The 25994-nt window shown below is 44.0% G+C and overlaps 3 protein-coding genes across 3 annotated transcripts in view; 1 reads left to right on the top strand and 2 right to left on the bottom strand.

The window, feature by feature from the left end:
- PLPPR1 (phospholipid phosphatase related 1) overlaps positions 1-7112 on the top strand; it is a 71546-nt gene extending 64434 nt beyond the window's left edge. The window contains exons 5-7 of the mRNA XM_059833880.1: positions 2434-2610; positions 4578-4709; positions 6718-7112. Of these exons, the coding sequence (XP_059689863.1) occupies positions 2434-2610; positions 4578-4709; positions 6718-6750 (342 nt within the window). The 3' untranslated portion in view covers positions 6751-7112. The remainder of the gene's footprint in view (positions 1-2433; positions 2611-4577; positions 4710-6717) is intronic.
- Positions 7113-11998: 4886 nt separating this feature from the next.
- On the bottom strand, positions 11999-13587 carry MRPL50 (mitochondrial ribosomal protein L50). The gene is made up of 2 exons (XM_059834218.1): positions 13502-13587; positions 11999-12523 (listed from the first exon to the last, which is right to left on the bottom strand). The coding sequence occupies exons 1-2, from the start codon at positions 13585-13587 to the stop codon at positions 12133-12135; spliced, it is 477 nt and encodes a 158-aa protein (XP_059690201.1). The 3' UTR covers positions 11999-12132.
- A 1876-nt stretch (positions 13588-15463) lies between these two features.
- ALDOB (aldolase, fructose-bisphosphate B) lies at positions 15464-25560 on the bottom strand. The gene is made up of 9 exons (XM_009822016.2): positions 25529-25560; positions 18916-19037; positions 18426-18637; positions 17836-17890; positions 17521-17681; positions 17213-17296; positions 16554-16728; positions 16199-16398; positions 15464-15974 (listed from the first exon to the last, which is right to left on the bottom strand). The coding sequence occupies exons 2-9, from the start codon at positions 19025-19027 to the stop codon at positions 15879-15881; spliced, it is 1095 nt and encodes a 364-aa protein (XP_009820318.1). The 5' UTR covers positions 19028-19037; positions 25529-25560; the 3' UTR covers positions 15464-15878.
- Between the last annotated feature and the right edge of the window lie 434 nt (positions 25561-25994).

Raw genomic sequence — 25994 nt, forward strand, 5'->3', positions numbered from 1 at the left:
CTCCAATGATAGGGAAGTCTGACCAGAATGGAGAAGCTCTCATGGTTATTTCTGAGCTTAGTGTGTGATTTATGGATGAACTGGAGTATACCTTCTGGGAAAACAGTTTGTCTTGTTTTAAACCCTCCTCATGAGGGTTTAACAGATTTCCTTTGACAATCTGTTCGCGTAGTTAATTACCCTCATTGCTAAAAATCTTCTCTTTACTACAAGTTTACATTTTCCTTCTGAGACGCGTGAAACTTCAAATACATTAGATACTTCCCATCTGTAAAAAGGAGAATTCTCCCATGTGGGTAACCCAAAGATCCAGCTTCATCTCACACCTGTAAGAAAACAAGCATGTGTGGGTTGTTCTCTGTAGCAGCAGGACCGCATTTTTACTTTAAAGAGGTGATGCTTTTCCTTTGGATGCTGTAAACCACAGTAGTGCTTTGGTGGGGAACAGGAAAGCATTCCATCTCCCTACTGCTCCTTTGAATTGGCTTCTGCTAAAAGAAATGCAGAGGATGAAAGGATGGACAGTACTGATTCACACAGTGGCACTTCACGATATTTTTTCCTATTGTTTCCAAAGAACTTCAATGCAAGTTTTGGTAATAGTCAGGTGCAGCTCAACCTACCAGCAAAAACTGGGGCAAGATTGCCGCCTAGTGCTCAGTTGATAGCTGTCATGTCAACGTCTGCTGCCGTCAGGTATTGGGTTGGAAAAACAAAGCAAGCAGGAACCTCTAGAGTAGCTTAGTCCCATTCCCAGTGCCATTACACACCGTAATATTCCAGTTCATAAATTGACTTCACCTTTAAATGGTGTTACATAGATCATGAAGTGCGAAGCAAGCTGTGCTGGTGGTTGCAATTGGAAGCACCAAGCCAAACCTCCTTCCTTCAGCACAGGCACAGGGAAATCGTAAGGTAGGTTCACCCCAGCCAAGCCACTGCAGTCTTGGCCAGAGACTGGCAGAATGAGCCAGCACGGTGTCCTTAGCTGCTGCAGCAGCAACAAATGAGAACAACTCTTGGGTCTCCACCATCCTGCAGAGTCCCGCTCTGATTTCAGTGCTGCCCACAGCAAAGCGCTCAGCAGTGCCCTTTCCCAGAAGTGAAGTCATCCCAGAGGAAGATAAGGTTTGTGACCTGCAGACAGCACTATCAGAGATCCTAGTTGCGGTGTTGTTGCAGATGTGATTAAAACAATAAGGATCTTCTGTAGTCTTTTGTTCAGACTAACAGAACCGTATTTCCATTTCTGACAACTGAAAAAGGATCAAGAATGGAAATATTTTCAGCTTTGGTGATTTTACTTATTCTTACAAAAAAAAGAACATTTTTCCTTACAGATACAATGGCATCTTTTGATATTAAACACTGGAAGAGACACTTCCATGGTTTGTAATCTTTCCATTCCCCAGGAGAACAGGTACTTGTACTTTCACTGGATCAGATCTACACTATGTGAATCAGGTTCATTTACCAGCTGATTGGTAAAAAGAATCAAATTAATTTTTCAAATGTATCTTCCTGATTCTGTTTCATGTATGGGAGGCAATGTGTCATCTGGAGACATTTCTGGCAAACTTATTTGATGTATTTGCTTTGCTTATCAAAGCTTTGGAAATCATGCAGGCATCCCTACTTCCTTGCTGAAAAGAATTTTATTGAATTGTTTTGCCATCAGGCTTGCGTTGCTTGATCTTTGTAATTTTGTGGCTCTGGAATTAATGACTGGCTGCTAATTGTGACCCACATGGTTTTACTTTCTCTGTCAAAATGCATATAAATAAAATACAAACTGCCAAAAACATGTGGGGTTCATGAAAAAATATTCAGATCACAGTGAAACTTCATGCTCTGGAATTACATTTTCAGAATCAACTTCGTTTTGAAAGAAATCTCTCTCATATTCTGTGTTTCATTTCATCTTGCAGAGAAAATGTCTGGAATGGTTTCTCTTAATGTTCTCTATTTCTTAAACTTAACTTAGGAAACCGGAGCAACTAGTTCCTATGGATGCTAGGCGCTCCATCATGCACATTACAGTTTCTGCAGGAGTATAAACACAAATTCTTGACTCCCTTTGCAAACACCTAGTGATGTGCATTCAGAGTGCATGTTTGCTAGCATATGATCAAGTACTTGCACAAGTTAGGAAGTCAGTAAAACTGAGCCTGTACATACCAGCTCAGAAAAAGTCCAGTATGTAAATGCAGTTGATGGAATATTTGACATCCTGAAACAGCATTTAACAGTATCCGTTTTGTTCTCTTAGAAGTGTTCTCTGAATTACCTTAAACCTCTTCCTCCATTTCCTGATGCTTTTTTTAGTGAATCATGGGTTTTGTCACATCCTTGCTGATTTTGGATTTGTCTGGGTGGAAAAAGATACATTTCTAGCAGAGCCCCTTTTCATTCTTGGCTTGCCCTTTGTTTCAGATGTACATCACAAGCACAATTAAAACAAAGAGTAGCAGGCTAGCCAAACCTGTCCTGTGTCTGGGTACCCTGTGTGCTGCGTTCCTCACTGGGCTAAATCGAGTTTCTGAGTATCGAAACCACTGTTCGGACGTGATCGCAGGCTTCATCTTGGGGAGTGCTGTAGCTTTGTTTCTGGTAAGCCCATCAGTCCTGCATTCCTTTTAAAAATACCTCAGTTAAAAAAAAAAAAAAATTACTATTCTCCTGTGGCCTATTGCAGCTGATTAATACAGTTGCTAAGAACTAATTCTAGCCCCATCTAATTAAAGGTATCATCAGAGAAAATACTAATATGAAATCAAGTTGATAGTAATTAATAAGGGTAATATGATGACATTTGTGCATTGTATATATTTCAAGATTATTTTAATTACTGTACATGTTCTTACTTGACCTATCCTGGAAAATGCTTTGAAGATGGTGTCGATTTCAACTGATGTCAAAAGGGGGGCATGCTTGAGACTTCCTCTCTGACACCCTTGTGTTGCAAAACCCCACTGTCTGCTTGGTATCTGGCAAAAAAAGTAGGATACTGGGTGTTGTCTAGAGCTCTAAGCAGTGGTCCTGGTTCCCCATTTTTTTTCAGACCATAAAAGAAATGCAGTAGAAAGGAAGATCAGGACAAACTCCCTGGGAGACAAAACTACCTCCCTTTGCAGCATTTGGAGTTGAGCTGAAATTTTTCACCATCTCATAGGGTAACCAAATGTATTAAAATATACCAAAGGCCTTCCCACAGAATCTAGGAACAGCATCTGTCTGGACTTCAAATGTTATTTGCTCCACTGTTGGCTGTGTGGTTTAAGTGTTTTGTTTGGTGAGAGATCTCGTGCTGAGTCTTTACCCACACAGCAGTCAAGATTATTCCCACTATTACCAAGAAATGTGCCTGGTTCCTTTAATAAAAATATGTTTCAAAACTATCCACTGTATAGCAACAGACACTTTATCCCTGTAATCAGGAGGGATTAGGTTTCAAAGATCCCCTTAAATCTAGATTGGCCTGTCACTGATTTTTTTTTTCTATTCTGTACTTAAAACCCAAACAAACCTACACATATCATTTATTCCTGTGTTCCCTTTAAATAAAAAGATGTCTGCAACTTCTAACCTGAATTTCCTTGGCTTTAATGTAAGTAGTTTGTCCTATTCCCACTGGGAAAAGCCGTTTATATCTAGCCCATGCAATATAAGAGGCAGTCACCCCATGTATCTGGTGGGGATAATCTATGTGCTCCCAGTACCTGTTTCTAGCAGTGACAGCCTTCTCCCAGACACATTTTGGCCCTGCAGACTTTCTGCCACCCTGCAAGTGTCACAAGCTCAATTGCAGAGTGGTGGAAGGGGTCTCCCCGGAGCTCGGAGGGGAGAGGTGCTGTGAGATTCCTGCTGCTGGCACAAGACTCACTCAGACTGCAGCCTGCTCCTTGCTCAGGTCTAAAGAGCAGCGAAAAGGAAGAGCCAGCAAGGAGCTGGCTGCAGGAATCGCTCTGACAGCAGATGTGTCGGCTCGTGCATGTCTTGTTTTCCACTGTGTTCCCAAGCCCCAACCTGCCATGTGTGTTTGCTCTTATTAGCATCACCATGTGGGTGCATTAAGTCTGGTCATGCACAAGGGGAGGGTTTGTAGGGTAAACACCGCAGCAGTTGTGCTGGAAGTATGCAGGAATGGTGCTAAATGAGCTTGATGTCATCCAGATGTGAGGTAGGTTCAGCCGTCCAGTGAGCTGTTTTCACTGTTTGGAAATGACAGAGTCTGAAAGGAATATTTGGCCAATAATAACATGCATCGTCTGGATAGTCCATGGTTCTGTGATGATAAAGCAGTCATGGGAGTCTCTGCTGTATAAAATATAAAAAGGCTGAGAATGGTTCGTCATTAGAGGCCAGATGAACCCATTTACCAAGGTAGTCCACCACGCCCAACTATGTCAATAAACGCACTGTAGCCCAAGGCTAAGATAGATGATGCCTTGAACCAAAACCCAGCTTAAGTTCTTTGCAAAAGCTGGCAGTTGTAAGACCCCTGATGGTAATTCCTGTGACTTTTTCCTGGGGACAGAACATGCTGACCTCACTTTTTTTTTGTCTGCACTACACAGGGGATATGTGTTGTCCATAACTTTAAAGGCACTCATGGATCTCCTTCCAAACCGAAGCCTGAAGACCCACGAGGAATGCCGCTAATGGCTTTTCCAAGAGTGGAAAGTCCTCTGGAGACATTGAGTGCGCAGGTACTGTAAATCCTCTCGCCCAGACCATCCCCAAGCACATTTTTTGTTACGACAGAGTAAAAATTAGTTGTATACATAACTACATGGGGAGCTGGTTTTATTCCTAACATTAAGCCCATTGAACAGAGTGAATTTACATCAGGGGAGAGTTTGTTTTAAGGCATTTATTCATTAAACTACCAAATACTGTAGATCTTTTGCCCCTGTGCACATCCAAAACTAAAGCAGTAGGATTTCATGTACCTCTGTGCATCGTTTGTGATAACAAAATTTTGCTTAGAAGAAGAGAAAACTGAGAGAAAAATAAAGATAATTCTGTCTAATTACACTTGGAATCCTTTTGGGATGTCTTAAGGATTTACTCTAACTTTCATAATCCTGAGGATAAACTATGCTGTCCAGAAAAATATTATAGAGATTAGGTTTTTATCCTTATTACTATTCAGTAATCATGAAGAAATCATACACTTGTTTTCTATCTCTAAGACATCAGAAGAGAAGTTAATAGCATTCTTTCAGGTTTGAAAAAAAATAGGCTAGCGGGAGCATCATCATTGATGGGTGTTTTTGTTAAACTACTTACTTCAAATAAATGGCTTGTGTTGGCATAACTGAATCATACCTAGTCCTTTCAAAACAGACAAGCAAATGCCACCTGCCAGGAATTTCTGAAAATGAGGAGGAACTGTAGTTTATCCGTTATCTGAAATGCCCTGGTGTAATATATTTGTTCTTTAAATTGAACTTCCTGTATTAGATGGCCTGTCATTCCTGTGTACGTGGTGTGTGGCAAGATCAGTAGTGACTTTTATTAAATCCTTTGACAAAAAAAACCAAAAGTAGGAATTAAAAAAATGGAAAAGTCACTTTCCAACTCCTGGAAATATTTTGCTTAATTGAAACATCAGTTTTGATTAGGCAAAGATTTGCTGGAAGACTTTCAACTAAATCTGCAGAACTGTCTGCATTAACTGTTCTTTTAGTGGACTTACAGTCCAGAAACTAGGGGCTACTTATACATCCACATTGCATCGTGTATGACAAAAGGGCTGAATGGGTGAAAATATTCACAGACTATAAGAAAAATTTTGTCTGGTCAGCTATTTAAAGCTTCTGGACTGTGAAGTGCAGGTAGGGACTAGGCCTTAACTGTTGATGTCCACAGTAATCAACAAAATGATTTTCTCTGATTCAGGGTATCAGTCTCTAAATGACCATACATCTTCCATGCAGGAGTAGATTGGGAAAAAAGTGATCCTACTCTGAAGCTATTATAAACAAGTCCTTGGGAGTGGCTGCTCATTACTGTTTCTTCGGATATAGGAGGTGCATCGTCCTTCCCTGTGCAGATTTCTGCATCCATTCCCACTCTTGTTTTGCTTGCATCCACACAAACCCTGCAGATGCAGCGTGATCCAAGGTTGACTCAGTACTGCCACTGAAGTCCTGGACATTGGCTTCCAAGAAGGTTGAATCAACACTGTTTCCATCTAAAGAGGACTTCTGTGTTGCTATATATCTGTGGCTGCATGTATTTTGGCGTAACGACCCCACCTCTGTATGGTTTTAAGCTCTATATGTTTCCTAGTATCAAACCGGCACACATCACATGGAGCCAAACCATGGTCTTTTAGGCTCTTCATGACTGAGGACAGACCCACTGTGTTAGTTACGTGAGTGTATGAAGTGCTTGAGCCTGTACTGCCATGTCCTTCTGGACAGGATCCAGTCCGGTTTGAAAGTCTCTATTGAAAAAGTGGCACCTTGTTTTTCAAGCCTGTTAGTGAGTGTTCATAGCCCAGAAGCAGGGCTTGAGTTCAGCGTTTCCTACCATGAGCTCAAGACAGACAGCAGTCACATTTGCGGTGAGCTCTTCATTTCAAAGTCCTATGTTAGTTGGGCAACAGATTTTATTAGTGAAAGTTTTCCTCATTCATTTTACACACTAGGCTATGTAAATGCCAAAATGTATACAAATGTTCATGTGTTTGCCTTTTCCTCTTTGCAGAATCACTCTGCCTCTATGACTGAAGTAACCTGAGATGGAAGATTGGCAAGAGAAGCTATTTTTTATTACCCTCCAGTACAATACTCCAAGACACACAGTTACTGAATGTCTAACTGTGATGACCAGTATTATGTTATGTCTAGTTAGAGGCTAATGTTTTGTACTTTTTTTTGTATGAGGAAGTGATGTAGCTTGCCCTGATTTTTTGTCAGCTTTAATATTATTATGCCAGAATTTAAAAGCAAAATGGAAAAAGAACAAAAAAAACTTCTCTTGTTTAAAGTGTGCACTGAGGAACTACATCTATGGAATTGTTGATGTTGTTATGTGATATTTGTACACAAATTTTTTTCATTTTTGAATTTATATATCTTGAAAAAAAAATTCACTTTTACCTTTTCTTACCATAAGAAGTGCTTCTACCAGTGGGTCAGATTCTGATCTGAGTAAGCTCAGCATAGATCTGAAGTAATTGCATATATTTAATTGAGATTAAAATAAAGGTGATCAGGAATCTAACCCAAATGATACTATCAACAAATAATAAACAACCATCCTTGATTCAGTGAGCTACTTAAGCACTCCTTAGCATTATGGACTTCAGCTAGCCATCCAGTTTCCAGACTACTTGGCAGACTTGAAGTATATCCTTAAGCATCTTACTGAATCAAAGCCTGATTGTTCTGGTGTGGGTGATTGTGCTAGTTATTGAAGAATAACTAAAACAATGTACTTAGTCTGCAATATAGACAGGCTGGACATGAAAATTTATAGTAGTAGCTGATAGCATGTGAGCTGACTATATCATCTCCCTAGATCTCCATTCCTCCCCAAGGCCCAGCTAAAGCTCCCAGTGAAACCTGGCTTCAGGAATTGACTATGGGGATATACAGCCACCACTGTGGAGCTGAGGCTGCGCTTTAAGTGTTTCATAACTTCATCATAGATTTGTGGGGTAACTAGTAACACTGGTGCAAAGGAAAAGTGACACCACTTCTCCAGTGGAGTGGCATTACTTGGCATTCAGATCGGCGGAACCAAGAAGCCAATTTTGCCCCGACAGCGTAGTTTTCACTGAGGGGCTTTGGCAAGTCGAAAAAAACCAAAAAAAACAAAAAAACCTGACACAGTCTGTAGTAGCAGTCTGCATTTTTGTAAATTCTGCCATACAGAATTTATATCAAAGCTGCTGTTTTACAACGTAACAACTTTGTTTAAGGAATAAAAAGACAATTGGGGGGGGGGGGGGGGCGGGGGGAGAATAGAAAAGAGCCCATTTACAATGGCTAGAGCTGGGGAAAAGGCTTCATTACATGACTTTTCACTGTTTCTAGGATTTTCCTGCATCTCATTCTTCTAGCATGGTGATAACTGCTGTGTGTCTCCTTTAAAGATTGAAGACCTGTCTGTACTTTTACTGGAATGTTTACCTCACATTTCCATGTTGGTTCTTCTTGGCTTTTTTTGTATATTTTTTCCAAAACAGATGCAAAAAAAATTATCAAAAAACCAAAATGTGTAGCCTGGTCTCTTTCATTTGCCCGTGACACAAAGAAAATTTGGGTTGCATGTTTGTATCTGGTCTTGAGATGTTTCTTCCAGGTTGGTATTTTCTTCTGACTCTACTGACATCTGCTTCAGTCTTAGGAATATAAAGATCAGACTTGGGCCACGCAGGCTTTCTGGGACCATGAGGAACCATCGGTAGTTTTCTGGGTCCCTCACTACAACTTTGAGCCAAATTCCACAGGGAAAATTTCTGATGAATAAATTTGACCCTTGTGGTCAATGAATAATTGACCACATCAGCACAACTGACCACATAAATTGACCATATCAGCAATGAATACTCAATTCAATACGCCCAGTCAGCCGAACCTAAGTCCACTCATACTGCAAAGGGTTAGCAGGGGGTTGAATTCTAAGATAAAAACTTTATGTTCTGTAGCCTAGCTTTTGCACCTGTGGACCCTGGGCTTGTGTTCCTTCCAAGCGTGCTGTTACCACAGCATGAATGTTGTGTTCTTGGTCAATAGCTTCCACAGAATTGGTAGTGATGTTGTCCCCCTCCGCTTATCCTCTAGCATGATGGTTCGGACAGCCTTTCTGAAGGTGGAAAACATGGTTTTGAGCTTCTTCCCTATCCTCCAGGTTGAAGGATTTGAATCTCAAATTTCCACTTCCTGAAGGACTGCTTTGTCCTTCCCATTATAGTGGAGCACGGTGAAAGGCACCTTTCTCCACTTTGAAATAAGCAAATCAGCCCATCTGTCTTCTCTGGCATGGTATGTAGGCATGCCTACACCCAGGAGAGGTCTGCAGGTAGATGCAGATCCACAAGGGTGTGCATGCTTGTTTGCAAGTGCTTAAGTTCTGGGTGACTGGTTAGATGAAGCTAGACCTATCACACACACTTGCTGCATTTCCTCTTGGCTAGCTCTATGTGTTTGCACCATTTTAGATTCATAGTACCCTCAGCCTTTTCCATTTGACAGGTAACTCTTCACACAGGAAGAAACCTAACAGCACATTTGCTTTTCCCAGGTGCCTTTCCCTTCAGGAGTGATGTGTGTCCACCTCCTGGAATCTGTGACCCAGTGAAAAATCAGTCTTTAGGTATTCTTTGGATTTTTTTAGTTTTTTTTTTAGTCCGTGTTCTGAGGCACATCATTCTCTATGTGCTGTGTACAGCAAGCTTAGGCAGCCAACAGTGGCTTCTGCAGTCCAGTGTTATGACCAACTGCGTAAAATAAGTATGTTGCAGTTGGATCATCTCCTAAGAGGGATGTATGGCCTTCGGGCTGTGTGCAGTTTCATGTACTTCAGGTATGAACCGGATCTACGTAATGTGACTGGCAGCAGTGTCTGACTGGCAGCAGTCACACACCCCCCAGGGGGGAGTCACTGAGCTGGATGGCTGTGGCCTCTCTCTGCCCCCCAGCTAACTCCCATCTGACAGGGAAGTGGGTACCCCTGCAGAGCTGTTGTTCTTGCTCCTGCCGCTGTGCGGTTTGTGCCTCTTGGCTGTGCGAAGGCTCTAGAATGTGACTCGTGGGACCAGGAAAACCACCTGCCCCTGTCTTAATCGAGTACCTGTAGGGAGGGAAAATTGGCACATCTCATCGAAACAGGAGGTCGGCATTAGAAATAAAATGTTCATCCTCCCCCAAACTTGAATGGGCAGACTTTGCTGATGCCCCCACAGGCTGGCAGACATGGTGGTGTAGGACAGCCTCCCTCATCTGGCTGTACACATGCAGGAGCCTCTTTGCAGCGCACCACAGCTTTCTCATTGGCAGAGATACCGGTCCACCCCGCCTGGCATCCAGTCTCTGGTAAGAAATACCCTCCTGACCTGGCTTCTTTACACTTTCATTTGATCTCCTCTACTGGTTCTGCCTAAACCAAATGAAGAACAGCCCTCCTGCAAATGCATGGGCGGGGCTTTTAATTTTTTTTTTTTATAATTGAATTCAACAGAAATTAGGTGCTTTTGAAAGCCCAAGGATAAAAAAAAGTGTTTAAACACCTAGAAGTCTTAGCCCTTCCATGGGACAGGTGTTCTGTGCAAGACTTTGATCTCATTTCACACTTTCTCAAGCTTTTTCATCTTGTTACAAGCAATTAGAAGTTTTGCATCTCAAACGTCCATGTCCGATTTTCTTCCGTTGTACGTTAGTCCTTGCAGCTTCTTGCACAGGTATTTTGATGGAAGCATGAAGTTTGCACCTCAGAGGGGCTGAAGTACCTGACAACAGGGAAATGGCAATTTGACTCAACTCAGACATAGCAAAACATGAAACAAGGCTGTTGTCATGCTCCTTTCTTGCCTATGCTTCTATTTTTCAGTCTTCTGTTTTTCACTCTCTCTTCTGATCATGTTTCCTGAGCTATGAAAGTTACATACTGGGAGAGACGCAGAAGGTGGGGGACAAGGATAAAGTGCAACTACCACTAAAAGTGTTCTTTTAGATAATGAGTACTAAAAGGAAACAAGGAGGCGTAAGTATCTCTCCTTTGATGAAAAGACAACATAATTTCATGAAAAAAATACTTCCAATTCATTGCTCCCAAACAGCCTCCAAAGCAGGCAATATGACACAGAATTAGCTATTTATGACACTGTATTTTTCCGTAGGCTACAGGGAAGGGATTTGTGAACAGCCAGCCTTCCACAGCGATGAGTGAAACATCCCCAGTTCCCTCACGTCCACCCCACAATGGAACACGCAGTAGTACACTTATGCTATTGTGTAATTCCCCAGGACTCGAAAAGAGGAAAAAAACGAGGTTTCTTGAATTTCTTCAGAGCTATGAGAAGAAAGCGGCACTTGAGGAGTTTGCTGAATAAAGAAACTGAGCACTGTAACACACAAAAGCAGCAGTTCCTAAGCACACGTCAGGTATTTGCATGCTAAAAGAAACCTGGGCAACTAGGGTTCAGGACAGCAAGTGGTATAACCAGCATGTTTCTGGATCATTCCCAGAAATATCACACATAGAATCTCACCTCACTGTAAACAACCTGTTTTGTAGAAAACATTCACAAAGTACCATGCATTTCTCAGACTGCTGCATTTATTTTCTTCTCCTCATGACTCCACTGCTTAACTCGTCTGATTAAAAGCAAACCTACATCATCAGTTATATGGGAAGAAAAACTAACAAATAGCTATCACGTGGGTTTCCATAGCTACAGAAAAACTAACATACAGCTAACCTATAAGAAAAACTAACTAATAGCTATTAGAAGGAGCAACAGAACTTACAAATATAAAAACAGGGTCCTTCAACAGGCATGGAAGAATTCTACAAGCTGCCTTGATGTCAGCTGTTTTTATAGGGCTGTGGGAGAGTTCACCAGTACAGAGTTAAGAGATTTCAGAATTCCATGTGGCACTATGTTCGTGGAGCAATTTTGAGTAGAACAAGGGGTTTTATTTCAAGATGGTACCTGTAATGGCTTTTAAAAACCTTATTGCTGACAGGGTCTTCTTTTCAATCTCAAGGAAAAAAAAAAAACCAACATGCTTGCTTACCTCCCTGCTCCTTCCCCAAGAGTTTGCTGGCTCAGCTAGTCTTGGTGGCCGAGGTGAACAGGGCTCCTGACATAGCCAAATTTGGTCCCCCCTGTTTATCCCCACTGGACTCATAACTGTTGGGCAGCACGGTAAAGGACAGAAAGCATACATTAGTACCGTTACTGACCACACTGCGTCACTGTTTCACAGGGAAAACTTCTGCTATTTTTTGTATATAATAAAACGGAAACAATGAAACCTGAGGACAACTAAATGAACTTTTATTAGTGACATTTATATATTCAGTTGCTACCAAAATGAAAGGGCTCTGCTTCTGCGCTGCAGTCCCGCCTGAAGAACACAAGCAAAGCAGAGCGATGTTTCATGGTGTGACTCACTGCTCCCAGGTAATCTTCAGGTTTGGGGGTAGCTCTGCAGCGCACAGTTCATCAAACTTCGATGCATCCTTCACAGGAGTGCTATAGAAGTTCAAGACATCCTCAGCACTGCACATCAGGTGGAGCTGTGAATTGGGGACAGCATGACCAAGTTCTGCTGCCAGCTGAGACAGGAGGAGATACTTTAACTTGTTTTCTTTGAGGGGTGTCTGCTGCCAATTATCAGGAAGTGAAGGTCCAAAAATCTCCTTGATGTGAGACTCCAGGCAGCTCTGTATATCCTCCGGAGGAAGATAGCTTCTGCTGCGTGGTGGAGGACAGATCAAGCTGGGTTCACTTTTCTCTTGATTAATTATTTTGTCTGCTTCCATTTCTTTTTCCTTCTTCCTGTTGACACAAGACAGAAGTATTTTCAGTCTCTGGGCTACTTAAGACTGAGTCAGAGCACATTTCTCTTCATAGGCTTTTAATATCGGACTCAACCTAGCCTGTAGACAGTTCACCCATCCTGTAGACACAGCAGGTTCGTTATACATGCAAGAACAAAAGCACATAGACTAGACCTTTCGTTTTCCCCCAAATGCTGCTTGCCACATAGGCTGTCTCTACATAGTAATCACGTGCCTAGCTTATTTTATTGGTCTGAGTGTAAACAGAATTTTAACTAGATTAATGACTTGCTTTCCCAGTTACAGCTCCATTTTCTAATCTGCTGTGAAAAACAGAGTAAAAGATGATAACCACTACTACAGAAAAAATTAGCACCCATGGATAAAAAAAATATGATCACTAGTTTTAACTAGAAAATTGAAGTCTCCTCCAAGTTATTTGACTTGCTCATGTGCCACAGTCTAGTCAACACATAAGCACGACTTCACCCACAAAGTTATACAGAAACAACTATTTTTCATTCCTGTTGTAGTACTGCCCTGAAACATCTTTTTCCACACCTAGCAAGTTCCCTTACCAAAGCACATAAGAGCATCAAAAAACATAACTCCGCACCATCACAGCCTCCTGCTAGCAGTGCACCCTCGGCAGGGACGCGACGAGGGCATTCGTTGCACGCGCCGAAGCCTGCGACCCAACACGCTCTCGACTGGTACACCAAAACCGAGCGCTAGAGACGGCAGGCCTGAATGACCAGCCAGTCCCCCGACGGCGGCACAGCACCGTCCCCAGCGGGGGCCACTGCAACACGGGCCAGGCCTGCTCAGCCCCTCCACCCCTCGCCCGGTCACAGGCCCAGCACGGGGAGGCAGCGGGGAGAGGGGTCGAAAGCCGCCAGCGCCTGCCCTCCCCCGCTAGCCACCCCCCAAAACACAGCCGGCAGGGAGGGCTCCCCCCCGCTTACCCCGCCGCTACCTGAGGCCGCCCCAAAACGCCCTGCGCGCCGGGGCGCCGAGGCCCAGCCGCCGGCCCACACGCCTCAGCGCAAAAACCGCCGCCATCTTCAGGGGACGACAAGCCCCTTCCCGGCAGCCAGCAGGGAGTGACGTATTTCCGTCCCACCCCCGCACTGCCTCACGGGAACCGTAGTCCCGCCGCGCGCACGGCTGAGGGCCCGCCGGCCGTTAGCGGTCGCTCCCGAGCCGCCGCCGCCGCCGTCCCCTCAGTCCGGGGCGGGGGGCGGCCATCGCCTCCCCTGACTCACGCACCCCGCGGGGCGGGTACGGCAGGGGCCGTGCCGGCAGGCGTGGGAAGGAGGTTTGGCAACAGAGTATGTGGGACTGAAACAGCGTAAGGTAGGGACGTATGTCGTCACCCGCTGCGACTTTAGCCATCGCTGTGTATTTTTGCCCGTCAAAAACTCTTGGTAGCTGTCTCTGGAGGTTTTCATCCCGTCTTTGGGGTGTGACGGTTGCCGGTGCTGTCAGCCAGGGCGTTTTCACGGGGAGTTTCGTTCTGTAGGCTGCATTTCTGATCCGGGCACACAATTATATGAGAATTCCACTTTTCCTATTTTTTAAAAGGATGTTTATCTTTACAAGTGAGAAATAACACTTCATCTGTACACAGCCTCGCTTTGTTTCATGGTAGTACATTCAGCAGACTTGTGACTTGCTCTGGTCACAAATGCCTCTGTCAAAGAGAGACATAAGGAGCCTGGGCACAGCTGCCACCTGCATCAGGCACAGCATGTGTGACAGATGTCTGGCAAAGAAGCAGGAATTATTTAGCAAAGCTAGAGCTTTAGTTTTATAAAGTGTGAGAGGGTTTCTTTTGCCAGTTTGAGGGAACGTTTTCTCTACCCTCAGTTTTAAGAGAAGTGATCTGCATAGATCAGTAGGATGCTTCTCATCAGGAGCACAGGTTTATTAGAACTCGGGTGCATGGAGACCTACAGGACCACAGCCAAACCAGAAAAGAGGTGGTGTTCCTGACTCCAATACCAGCCCTGGAGTATTTTTTGGCAAGTCCCTTGTTCTTCATTCATGACTGAGGTCAGGACAAACTAAATGCATGCATTAATTACACAATTATTGGATCCATGTGAAGGAGGTTGGCTATTTATCGCCTGGGTGAAAGAGTGGTTACTAATGCAAAGAGCACGAGGAGGTTACAGGGCAGTGATTTTCCCTTTCTTTCCTTGCTGGCAGGAGCAGCCTGCAGAGCAGTGTAGCTCCCGCTGGTCCCAGGTGGCCCTGAAGGCAGAGGGGGGCTGTCTTTTGGGATGCATGGTCTTTGCTGGTTGGTGGGCTGCTCCAGGGTGTCGATAGTTGATTGGTGTAGCGTGTTGCCGGGCAAATGTTCTTGTATAACCTTAGGTCTGCTGTTTCTGCCTTTTATGTCTTTTTTTCATGACAGCTGTCTAATTGTGCTTTAGCTAACAAAGCTTACATCTCTAACAAGTACTTAGCAACATACCAAAGGTCAAACTGTGGGCCAAGATCCTCCCCTGCATGTTTTACGTTAATTATTGTGGAAAATGCCACCTTAAAAAAGTGCTTTGGAAACTAGTCTTTGCACAGCACTAAGTTAACCTGTGCAACCCTAACTCAGTATATAGCAGCGTCATCACACCAGCCATGACTCTCCAGAGATGCGAGAAGCTTCTGAAGGTAGTGTTATCTGTGGCCTGAGTCCAGTGCACGGCTCACCATATACATCTCTCAAGTTTTCTCAGTGTCTGTCTGACTTCAGTCAGCAGGATTAATATCTACAGCTCTATCACTATTTGATTGTTTCCCTTTGATCTCCTCAGGGTTTTCCAAGCTCACTAGCAATAACGCTTTGTGACTTAATCTTTGCATAGGCTACTGAAAACCACAGACACGTGAAAGAGACTGTAAAGTTTATATGGAATCAAGAATTGTGAGATAGAGATTAGTTTTCAATTACTGTTTTATTCCCATGATTGAAGACACTGTCAGGTTTTGTAATTCAGGATTTTGTCTGCAAAATGCAGTAATGGGCAAGGGTATGTATTTGAATTGCTAGGGAACTACTTAATTTGCCTACTGTTCTGGGGACTAAGTTTAAACCAGAGGGAGAGCGGGTTTGTGATTGATTGGCAGCTGTTGTTTGTTGTATGGAAAGAATTCCCCTTCCTTGGAATGAGCAGATGAAACAAGAATATTCTCCTGGTAAACTGTGGGAGCAAAGGGTGGAGAGGAAGCTAATCCATTTTATCTCCAGTTTTGTTTAGGGTAAGGGAAATTATATTTCCTTGGTTTTCTTTCATTTCTGAACATCTTCCACCTTGTGAAGAGGGACAGGACCAAGAAAGGCTCCTGCACTTTCAGTAGGTGTAGCTGGCAGTGAAAAGTGACTGCATGGCAGCTGTGTCAGTCTTCCCAGACATGACATACTGTCCTCTGCAAGCCAAACTGTTAATCTGAAAAAGAAAGAAAAAGGAGGGGAAACCAGTTAGCTTGGAGTAAGAAAGACAGATGTAGAAAGCCAGCAGGAGTAACCAAGTGAGGCAAAAATCACAGACTACCATCCCTGATGAACATGAAGCACCAGGAGGGGCAGGAACAAGAGGAGCCTTAGGAAGGTGACAACATGTCTCCCTTCATGGTGAGCAGCTCCTCTCTGCAATGGGGGGAAGCCTCGTACCTGTGCCCGCTTGCGGAAGGCCTCCTGTGCAGCCTTCTTGTTCTCATTTTTGCCCAGCCATGCTGCCAGGGCAGAAGCTTGCAGGGCTCTCCCATATGAAAAGGTCAGTTTCCAAGGCTTAGGCAGAGGAGACTGATTCATGGCATTCAGGTTGACAGAAGCCTCCTCTTCACTCTGACCTCCAGACAGGAAGCAGATTCCTGCAAGAAAGAGGTTTCAAGGCTTAGAAACAGAGTGCTTCAGTCACCGCAATCCCTGACCTTTATGTGCCAGAGGAGCAAGCGTGTCAGATGTAGGAGCAAGGCCAGCAAGAGTGACAGTGTGAATGGATATGTAGGAATGAATCAGGAATCACCAGGAACGGCAGCAGGAACGGTGCGGAGAAGTGTAGTGACAGTTGCTACAGCTACATCTTGAGGGGTGTACTTCTTGGGGCAGGAGTGCCCAGCCGTCACCATGTTGGGTTTCAGCAATGTCCCTTCCAGGTACACGTGATGATCGTTCAAGGCCTTGTAGACAGCAGCCAGAACCTGAAAAAAGAAGGATTAAATACAGACCTCGGCTCAAATCTTCACCTCAACCTGCTGTAGGAAGACAGCTTATTCCTTGGGAGTGTGAGAAGATCAAATTGAACTTTGCTTTCTCATGAAATTTATTACAGGGGTTGCCGCCCTGGAGATACTACTGCTTTTGAGATGACCAGGATACCACTCTTCCTGTTTACTGGATTTGTCCCTGCAAACTGAGATACTGAAAGAGGGGTAAGTGCTTTTGCTCCCAATCCATGTTTTTGAGATTGAGAATGCTTCTATTGGCAGTTTGAGTGGAAATCCAAACGCAGGGATTCTACTGTGGCATTTGCTATTAATTCATTATTTGACTGTGAGCAACTCATTTTTGTGGTGCAGTTATGAAGTACCTTTTTGGTCAAGATTATTTGGGATCTGTGAACACAAACTCTGCATAAGATTAGCTACTGATTTGTGAAGGGGAGGAGGGGCAGGAATCTCTTACCTTTTCTGTGACATACTGACAGCGCTGGAGATCATGGTCTCCATCAGGCAAGATTTCTGGCTCCACAATGGGCACCAAGCCATGCTAAGTAAAGAAAAACAGGGAATTTTTTGGGAGTGTGGAAGAAAAAACTGTCCTTGTTGTCTACCCCGACTTTGTTGGTATTCCTTCTTGTTGCACTGCTCTTCTTCCTCATCTTTCCCAAAACCTTCACAGAGATCTGCCTTTAAAGTTACCTAGCATGTTCCCACAGGGAACAGTGAGAAGGGGCAACAGTGTCTCAGGAAAGGTTGCTGGAGGGTAGATACCTGCTGGCAGATGCTGGCATAGCGTGCCAATGTGTTGGCGTTCTCTTGGATGGCGAGTTGAGAGGGTGTGGTGCTGGTGATCTTCAGCACTGCACGCCACTTGGCAAAGTCAGCACCATCTTTTTTGTACTGGGCACAGCGCTCAGCCAGTCCATCCAGCCCTGCAGATGAAACAACAGTGCTCCACTGAGAGCAGTTCTTCAGGACATAGCTCTGAAAAGTGTCATGACACCAGCCAAGCCTGCGACTCAGGTGAGTCACCCCATGGCCTTTGCTGCATCAGTCATAGCTTAGGCTCCTTAGTTCTCTCCTTACCTTGGATGGTGGTTTCTCCATTTGTTCCTGCTAGGGGTGCTGTGCCTTTATCTAGCTGTGGAGACCAGAAAAACAGGAAGGGTTACAGAGAGATGAAGATCAGTCTCATCCTTATCTTCTTACCCACGGCTAGTTTGTCTTTACAGGCTGACAGTGAGTAAAGTGTGGGGCTGAACATGCTAAGGGTGCAAAGGAGGGAAACATTGCAGCAAAGGGGAAGAAAAGGAGTGAATTGGGTAAGAGGAAAGAAGGCGCAATGTGTAGATGGCTGCAGGGAACCGCTCAAGAGCTCTGTCCGATGCTGAAAGGACTGGATTTAGGTTACTGCATGGAGGGATTTAATTGCAGCGAATGGTGAGTGGATGGGAGTTGGTAGATGAAAAGTTCCTGCATCAAATGCAAATGTGCCTCTGGTTAGTTGTACAAAAGCAATGCAGAGAATGGTGGCAGAGATCCTCCAGGGATTTTAAAACCAAGCACAAAAAAAAAAAAAAATAGTGTTTGGCAGGAGAGAGTGCAGCCCCATATGTAATTTTCACTGGAAACAGGGTTTGGAGTATGCTGCCAGCCAGACATGTACAAATACTCACCTTTATTCCCACCACAATGCCTTTCTCTTTGATGAGAGCTGGAAATGGCTTTCCACTGCTGTCTTTCTGATAGAGAGTCTCATGGAAGAGGATCACTCCCCCAATGTTCTGGTTGATGGAAGCATCTGAAGAGAAGAGGATCTCTCGAAAAGCCCGGCGATTCTCCTCTGTGTTTTCCACATTGATCCTCTGCAGCCTGTTCCCCATGGTACCTAGTGAGGTGGACAAAGGTCAGACAGAGATATATATTAGACTTGGCTGGCTTCCTTGTCCCAGTATGTAGTAATGAACTGGGGCTTCAGTTCAGAGCTTCCCTTCTCAGCCCATAGTTTTTCAGCTTTGTTGTTATAGATGCAGCCCTGCCTGGCCGAGTTTTTCCTGCTCAGTCATCAGTTTTTAAGTGGTTTTAATTTACTCCACTGATTTCAAAGATGAAGCAAATTTAAGAGAAGTCTTGGGTACTGCTAATTGATTGATATCCAGAACTCACCCACTGATTCATCTGCAGCCAAGATCCCCTTTCCTGAAGCCACAATTTGCTGAGCAATGTCTGAAAGAGCTTTCTTCTGCTCTGGAGACAGCGCTGGGAATTGGTGGGTCATGTTGACTTACCTGTGGAAGAGAATTACTGTTACAAGCTGGGGGAGGCTGTATACACAAACTGTGAACCAGAGACACCACTTGGGTTATTTCTATTGGAGGGCTCTCAGTGCTTGTCTGATCCATGTTATCGTAGGCACATGCCCAGAAATCCATTCAAGTTCTTCTTGGCTTGGTGTGGGTGGCAAAACTAGAAGAAAGAAATGCAGGAGCCACATCCTAACACATCCTTCCAGAACCGAAGTGGGAAAGACTCTGTATTTTATATGGATTTGCTCAGAGACTAAAGGAAGGTCAGTCTGTCATAAAAACTTGCACCAGACTATCAAGTATGCTAATTGCAGACTCTGCAAACTTCTTTGCAAAGCACTTACAACTTTTTTGGTACCAATCAGAAGAATGCCAGTTATCACACTGCTTACCTTTACATGTTTCATAACAATGCCTCTCTCCCATTCCCTGGCCTGTGTTTGCAGTATTTGCTGTTACGTCTAGTTGCCTTTCCATCTCCACCCTTCTGCTTTGCTTTGTAATTCTCTCCTCCCCATCGCAGCTTTCAGAACTGTAGAGTATTTCTTACTGAATATAAGACCTGAGGATTTAGAATGATTCACCACACATTTCTATCTTTTCAGCTGTGGCAGAGGCTTACCAGCTGCCGATATGCAACACCTGAAATCCAGGTTCTGTCTTGTTATGACAGAATGCTTGATCTTATGACAGTTTTCATTATATGGCATTAAATTACAATTTCTCAGATCATCTGAATAGTCCAAGTTACTTCCTTCTGTGTATAAGCCTGTGAGCCTGAGACATAAAGACTCTCTTCCCTCTGCTTGTCATACGCTATAGCTAAAGCAACACCTATGTTTTTATCAGCAGGTGATAAAATCCATGGCATGAATCATGAAAAACCACACAAAGGTTCTCCAATAACAAGTTTTCCTCCAGAGGGGCAGGCCTCTGGGCAGCATCTGCATTTTCTATTCCCAAACTCAGCCTCAGAGGGGAGTGAGAACATGCCATTTCCCATTTCACCATATGCCAGAGATGGCCAGCAAATATGTCTCCCCGTACAAGCATGTGTGCAGTGAAGTCCTCCATCCTCTTTCCTTGCACACAGATATTATGTTGCCAGGGAATCCTTGTTTTGCCCTCCCTGCTGAAGGGCATAATGGGGAGAATGCATCTGGCTGCTACTCATGATAGGGTAATGGAGTTCTGTGCACCATGCCAAATGGTGCCAAAATTTTCTGGCAACAATGCCAACACAGTACTGTGACAGCTATAAATCTGTGTCTCTGATTTATAGTTGAAGGTACTTTGATATGGGTAATGTTATTGTGGAAGATTCAAATGGCATTGTCTGTCAGCAAGACCAGTCAGATGCAATGTCCAGATATCTGCTTTACCTTTTTGTGAGTTGTTTGAGACTGGAATTCATCCTATGCAACTTACCAATGGTGAGTCATTCTAGGTTTAGAGGGAATTTGAAGGAGTGCGTGATGAAGACGGCATCAAATGAGGAAGGGTTCCCTCCTTTTCCAAGCGCTGAAATGCCTTGCTGTGGTACTGCAAAAGCAGGCTTTGCTGAACTCCTCTCTCTGTATGCCAGGCTGTGGCCAGAGCTCTGGGAAGCATCCTTCTACAGTGCTGACCACAACTCCATCACTCCCAGCTCTTACCCTGTTTGGCCCACCTAAAAGAACTTGAAGAGCTATGGTTTATGCTGTGTAGCTAATTAGGTTCACCTGTAACCTTCCTGATCCCTCACCTGCTTTCTGTGTCTGATATGACTTTTAGAAATAGGAAACTGGATTGTTATTATGATTACTGTAATAGTAGTTTGTGTTGTAAGCACTTCGGTCAAAACCATAGCACTGTTAAAGAAATTGCTATGCAAAATGCTGAGGAATCACTCCAGTAGTTCACAGTCTCTGTGGAAAAGACTGGAAAATTGTGATCTGGCAAGAATACGATCTTGTCCAAGGTCAAAGCTAATGAATTGCTAAATCAGTAATGGGATTTCAGAGTAGCAGTTTGGAGGTGTGCTACAGCACAAGTAGGTGTATCCAGATAATCTTTAATCCAGCTAGCTGAATTACAAGATCATCAGTCACTCTAGTTATGTTACTACTACGGGTATACCTTCTCTCCAGCAATGCAATAAGCAATGAGACTAATGTCTGTTGTATCTTGCTTGTTTCCAGTGTTTGCATAAAGATAACAAAGAGACAGTTATCACTCAAAACCAGCCTGCAAAGCAAATTGCCAAAATACGGAAATAGGAGTTTTCAGTGGATAATGCTGGTCCAAGTGAGTACTTTGAGAGACTGAAGCAATACAGTGTATAGTTCCACAATGATGAATTGGAAGACAGCAGATTAGTTCCAGTTTCCACACAAGTATCCCACTGAGTGTGAAGGAGCAGGTGGAGATCTGCCAAAAGGCTCTCCAAAATGATCTGTAAGGCCATGATGAGTGGTTCCCAACTACCCTGCTGAGCTACAAGGACGAATAAAATGCACAGTGTTTCTAACTCAAACGGTGAATAAATGAGTGCAAAAGACCAGTTGTAAAGCTAATGATAGCTCTAAGGTCCAGAATGTTCAAGGAGCCTTGATTTAGGACTTTATTTTTCTGTGATTCTTTCATGAGGAACGTAATCTCTGAGGATCTTCCCCGTTGGATTCAGAAAGGCTTTCTGCTGTAAGGTACTGCTCTGAGCATTTAAAGGGGACTGGCGAAGTCTTACACTTCAGTAACACTTCATACAGCTGCCTTGTATAGAGTAAACTCTCACCACATACACACAAACATTAATGTCCCCCCTTAAAGAACTGGATACGTCACCTTACACGTCCTGAGAAAAATGGTTGCGCCCAGGCTGCCAAAGCGGCACAGCTCATTTTATCCTTCCAAGAACGAAGCTTATTTGCCTTGTTATTCTACTTTATTTGTTTAATTTGACAACTTTTCCAGGCAGGAAAAAGCTCGAAGGAACTGCGATCTCAGCAACAGTATCTAGGATTTGTCCCACCACTAAAGTTTTTCAAGAAGTTTTATTTTTATTTACCCATTTTAGGCTGTGGGCTAGTATCACAGTGTCACAAACTCAAGTGATTTCACATTGATTTGACATTGTATGAATACAATGTATTCTCTTTGTGGTAACTGCTTAAGCAACATTTTTAAATAGTAGAAGAAAAACCAAAATAATAAAACTGCACAGAATGGACAAAAAAAACCCAGCTTTATGGCTACCTTGAGTGTTTGTCAGGCTTCAGCAGCTCCTTAAGCAAAGTTCTTTGTTCAGCCCCCAGCCTGTGACCAGCAGGAGGTAGGGGGAAAGGGGACAACACAGTTGTAAAAGTAAATATTGTACTGCTGAAGTCTCAAGTTTTTCTCAGCTACCATAATGGAGGACTGCAGGGGAAATATCTTCATGGATATCAGCACAAGCACTGCATCCTGTTAATATTAATAATGAGAACCAAAGGGCAGAGGCAAGACGAACAGCAGAAGGAACAAACTGTTACATTCCACTTCAGGTCATCTTAGAAACATTAATACTTCATTGGCATCTTTTCTTTCCAACCACCTCAAGTGACTGGCATCTTCTAATCTTAGAGAAAATCTCACCTGAGTCCTGGTTTGCAGATGGGAAAAGATTGGATTAGAATCTGTAAGTTTTTATCTTTGATCTCTTCATTGCCTTCTTTTATAAAATTCGTTCCAAAAGTGCAGGACCAAACTGAAAATACCGTTTGTATCCCATGCACATAGCTTTTCCTGTTCAGTTACTAGTAAACACAGCCCTTCAACATCATCTCTGACAGTTAGCAATACAAACCACATGTGCATGTCATTGCACTGTGCACACAGGAGATTCTGCTTCCAAATAGGAGGGTTTGAAGAAGCAAAAGTTGCTTATATAAGTAGATAAATACAGTTGATGGAGAGAATGAAAAGCATTCAAAAGTTTAGCCCATCACGTGTAGGCATAGTGTTGATCTGACTGACACATAACGAGTTATACACCTTATATTCTCATTACAGTGGATAAATCTAGTTATTGGCCTCACTTCTCTGCGGAGCTCCATTAAAAAGCTACTTCTAAGTAAGTCTGGTTACTTGGACATTGGGCAAACTGGTAAGTATGAACGGCTGGGCAAGCTGGCCCCCTCCTGCTGACAGAGCACATTCTTATCTAGCCTGCAGATGACACCAAGCTGGCAGGACTAGTTGATATGCTTGATTGCTGGGCAGCCACCCAGAGGAGCCCGGACTGGGAGTGGGAAGAGACCAACAGGAGCACCATGAAGTTCAGCCAGGACAAATGCCCAGCCATTTCCTGGGGGGCAGAGCCCTGGCAGTGATCCATCCTACCAGGGCTAGTGGGATGGGGGACCAGCTTTTTGGGAAGGCCCAGGGCCCTTTCAGGCAGCAAGCTGAACAGGGGCCAGCAGCGAGGGCCAGCAGCATCTTGTGTGAGCAGGGGTCCGGCCCAGAGAGCCAGGGGAGGACAGGGATTATCCCCCTCTGCTCAGCACTCTTTAGATCACGTTTGGGTACTGCATCCAGTGTTGGGCCCCTGGAGTACAGGAAAGATACTGACAAATTGGAGTGAGTTCAGCAGATGCCACCAAGAAGGTTGGGGGCTGAAGCACTTGCTCTGCGAGGAGAAGGCTGCAGAGCTGGGTCTAGTTCAGCCTCGAGCAGAGATGGCTTCGGGGGCACCTCTCAGCAACCCCCAATACCTACAGAGTGGTGATCAAAGAGACAGAGCCAGGCTTTTCACAGCAGCATGTGATGGGAGAGTGAGAGACAACAGGCATAAGCTGAAAATAGAGAGATTCGGACTGGATATGAAGAATTTTTTTTCACTATTGGGACAGCCAAGCAGTGGAGCAGGTTGACAGAGAGGCTGTGGTGTCTTCATCCTTGGAGGCTGTCAAGACCCACCTGAATAAAGCTGTGAGCAGCCTGGTCTGACCTTGTGTCTAACCCTGCTTGAGCAGGAGGTTGGATTACAGACCTCCTAATGTCCCTTTCAGCCTGAATTACCCTGTGACTCTGTGCATACTTGCTTTAGGGAGCTGAAGTGGCAGCAGTGCCTCCTGTATGAAGGAGCTCAGAGGGAAGAATAGGATGTTTCTCCATCTTTGCAGTAGGAGTGAAGGTTTTTAGTATAGCAAAATGTTTCATTTCTGGGTTCAAAAAAAGTGAGTCAAGGTTATGGGACAAAAAGAGATACTCCGAATTCTGTCACCTAGAAAAAGCAGCAGATGCTGCTTTTGATTGATATACTAATTTCCCCATCTTGATAGGTCCTTTGGGGCATATATGATGGTAAATTGCCTGGTTGGTTTTTGCTCTCTCTTATGAGGGTGGGAACAAGGTTTTTTCCATCTTCATGCTCTGTCTAGGGACCTTGCTTCAACATCCTATCTCAAGTGGATTGGAGTATGCGAGATGCAGTTCTCTGTCCTGATTCCCACATTAGCCTCAGAGCTATACTCAAGCCCTGAGCAAATGTACCCCCATTTCATCTCTCTAGCGAGTATGAAAGGACGCTATGTACTTAGGGACCTGGCCTCTGCAGTCAGTGCAGGGCACTCCTGGAGCACTCATGATGGCTAGAGGTTGCTGGGGTGGCAAGAAACTGGTTTCCTGGAAATAAGCGTGGTCATTAGGGTGAAGCTGCTTCTCTCTCAGGGCTGGGCTCTTCTCAGAGAAGGTAAAAAAATGCTGTCAGACATGCATGAGAATTCAAGGCTTGTAATGTCAGCAGGGGAGGCTGGGGGAAGCAGTGGTGAGAGTTTCAGGTGGGCTAAATAGTTTTGGGTACCAGGCACATGGGATAGTTGAGAAAGTGATGGAGGATCACAGACTCAGTGAGGATTTTAGTTTGTTGAGCAATTTCCTGAAGCTGGCTGTTCACAACTTGAAAGGTTACAACCTAATGCAAAAGCAGCTTTAGTTTCATGTGTTTCAGACTACCTTACATCCCCTGCCGGAGAATCTCATCCATGCTACCGCACTAATAGTTCAGAAGAAGCTGCACAATGAACACACATAATTACACTTCTGCCAGCATTGGTGTTTGTCAGGACCAGCTGCTTTCTCCAGTCATTCTTTCTTCCCCTTGCAAAACATAAATTTATGTACTCCAAAAGCATAAGCAAACACATACAAACCAAAGCAGTAGAAAGCAATGCAGGTATGTTATTGCTGTAGTCCCCTTAGACTAAGGATTCACTTACTCCAGGAGTTCTGAGTGACTAAGCTAAGTTAGAAAGCCAGTGTTAGCAGCAAATGGGTCACATTGGAAGATCACTGCAGAATGGCTGAGTGCTTACTTCTTGCAAGCTGTTCCTGGAACAAAAAAATAAAAACAAAACCAAAAACAACTCCCCAAGCCCACTTCAGATAAACATATTGCGTCTCAGCTGCTGATACATACCGCTTTTACAGTTTAGAAATGAAATTATTATACTTACTTGTTTGTGGGCAGTGCCTCTGCTGGTACAAGCTTCTGGTGAGGTGGTTGCAGGCAAAGAGACCCAGTCCTTCTAATCACTAACTTTTATAAAATTCTTAACAGGTGGGTTTTTTTTTTTTTTTTCCTTCATTCTCCCTCCTCCCCAGGCTGGCTGGGGAGGTGTCCTTGCTTGAGGTCAGTCATTGGCTGTCAGACCACAACCACATACAACCAATGGGACCTAGTCTTGCTCCTGGTATTCCTCCCCTTTCCCCTCCCCTGTACATATAAGGCCATTCATGATGTGGTGAAACTGAGATGTTTTCCAGTTATTTCAAATTATTCTTCCTCTTTCTAAAACAGACTGAAAAGAACTACAAGAGGAACCATAGGAATTGTTTGCAGGGATCCTGGGCATAACTTTCCATTTAGGGTTAGATCTTCTGGAAGTTTATACTTAGGAAACTACATAGCGCAGGAAGGAA

This window comes from Gavia stellata, chromosome Z (assembly GCF_030936135.1).
Source record: "Gavia stellata isolate bGavSte3 chromosome Z, bGavSte3.hap2, whole genome shotgun sequence".
Taxonomy (NCBI): Eukaryota; Metazoa; Chordata; class Aves; order Gaviiformes; family Gaviidae; genus Gavia; species Gavia stellata.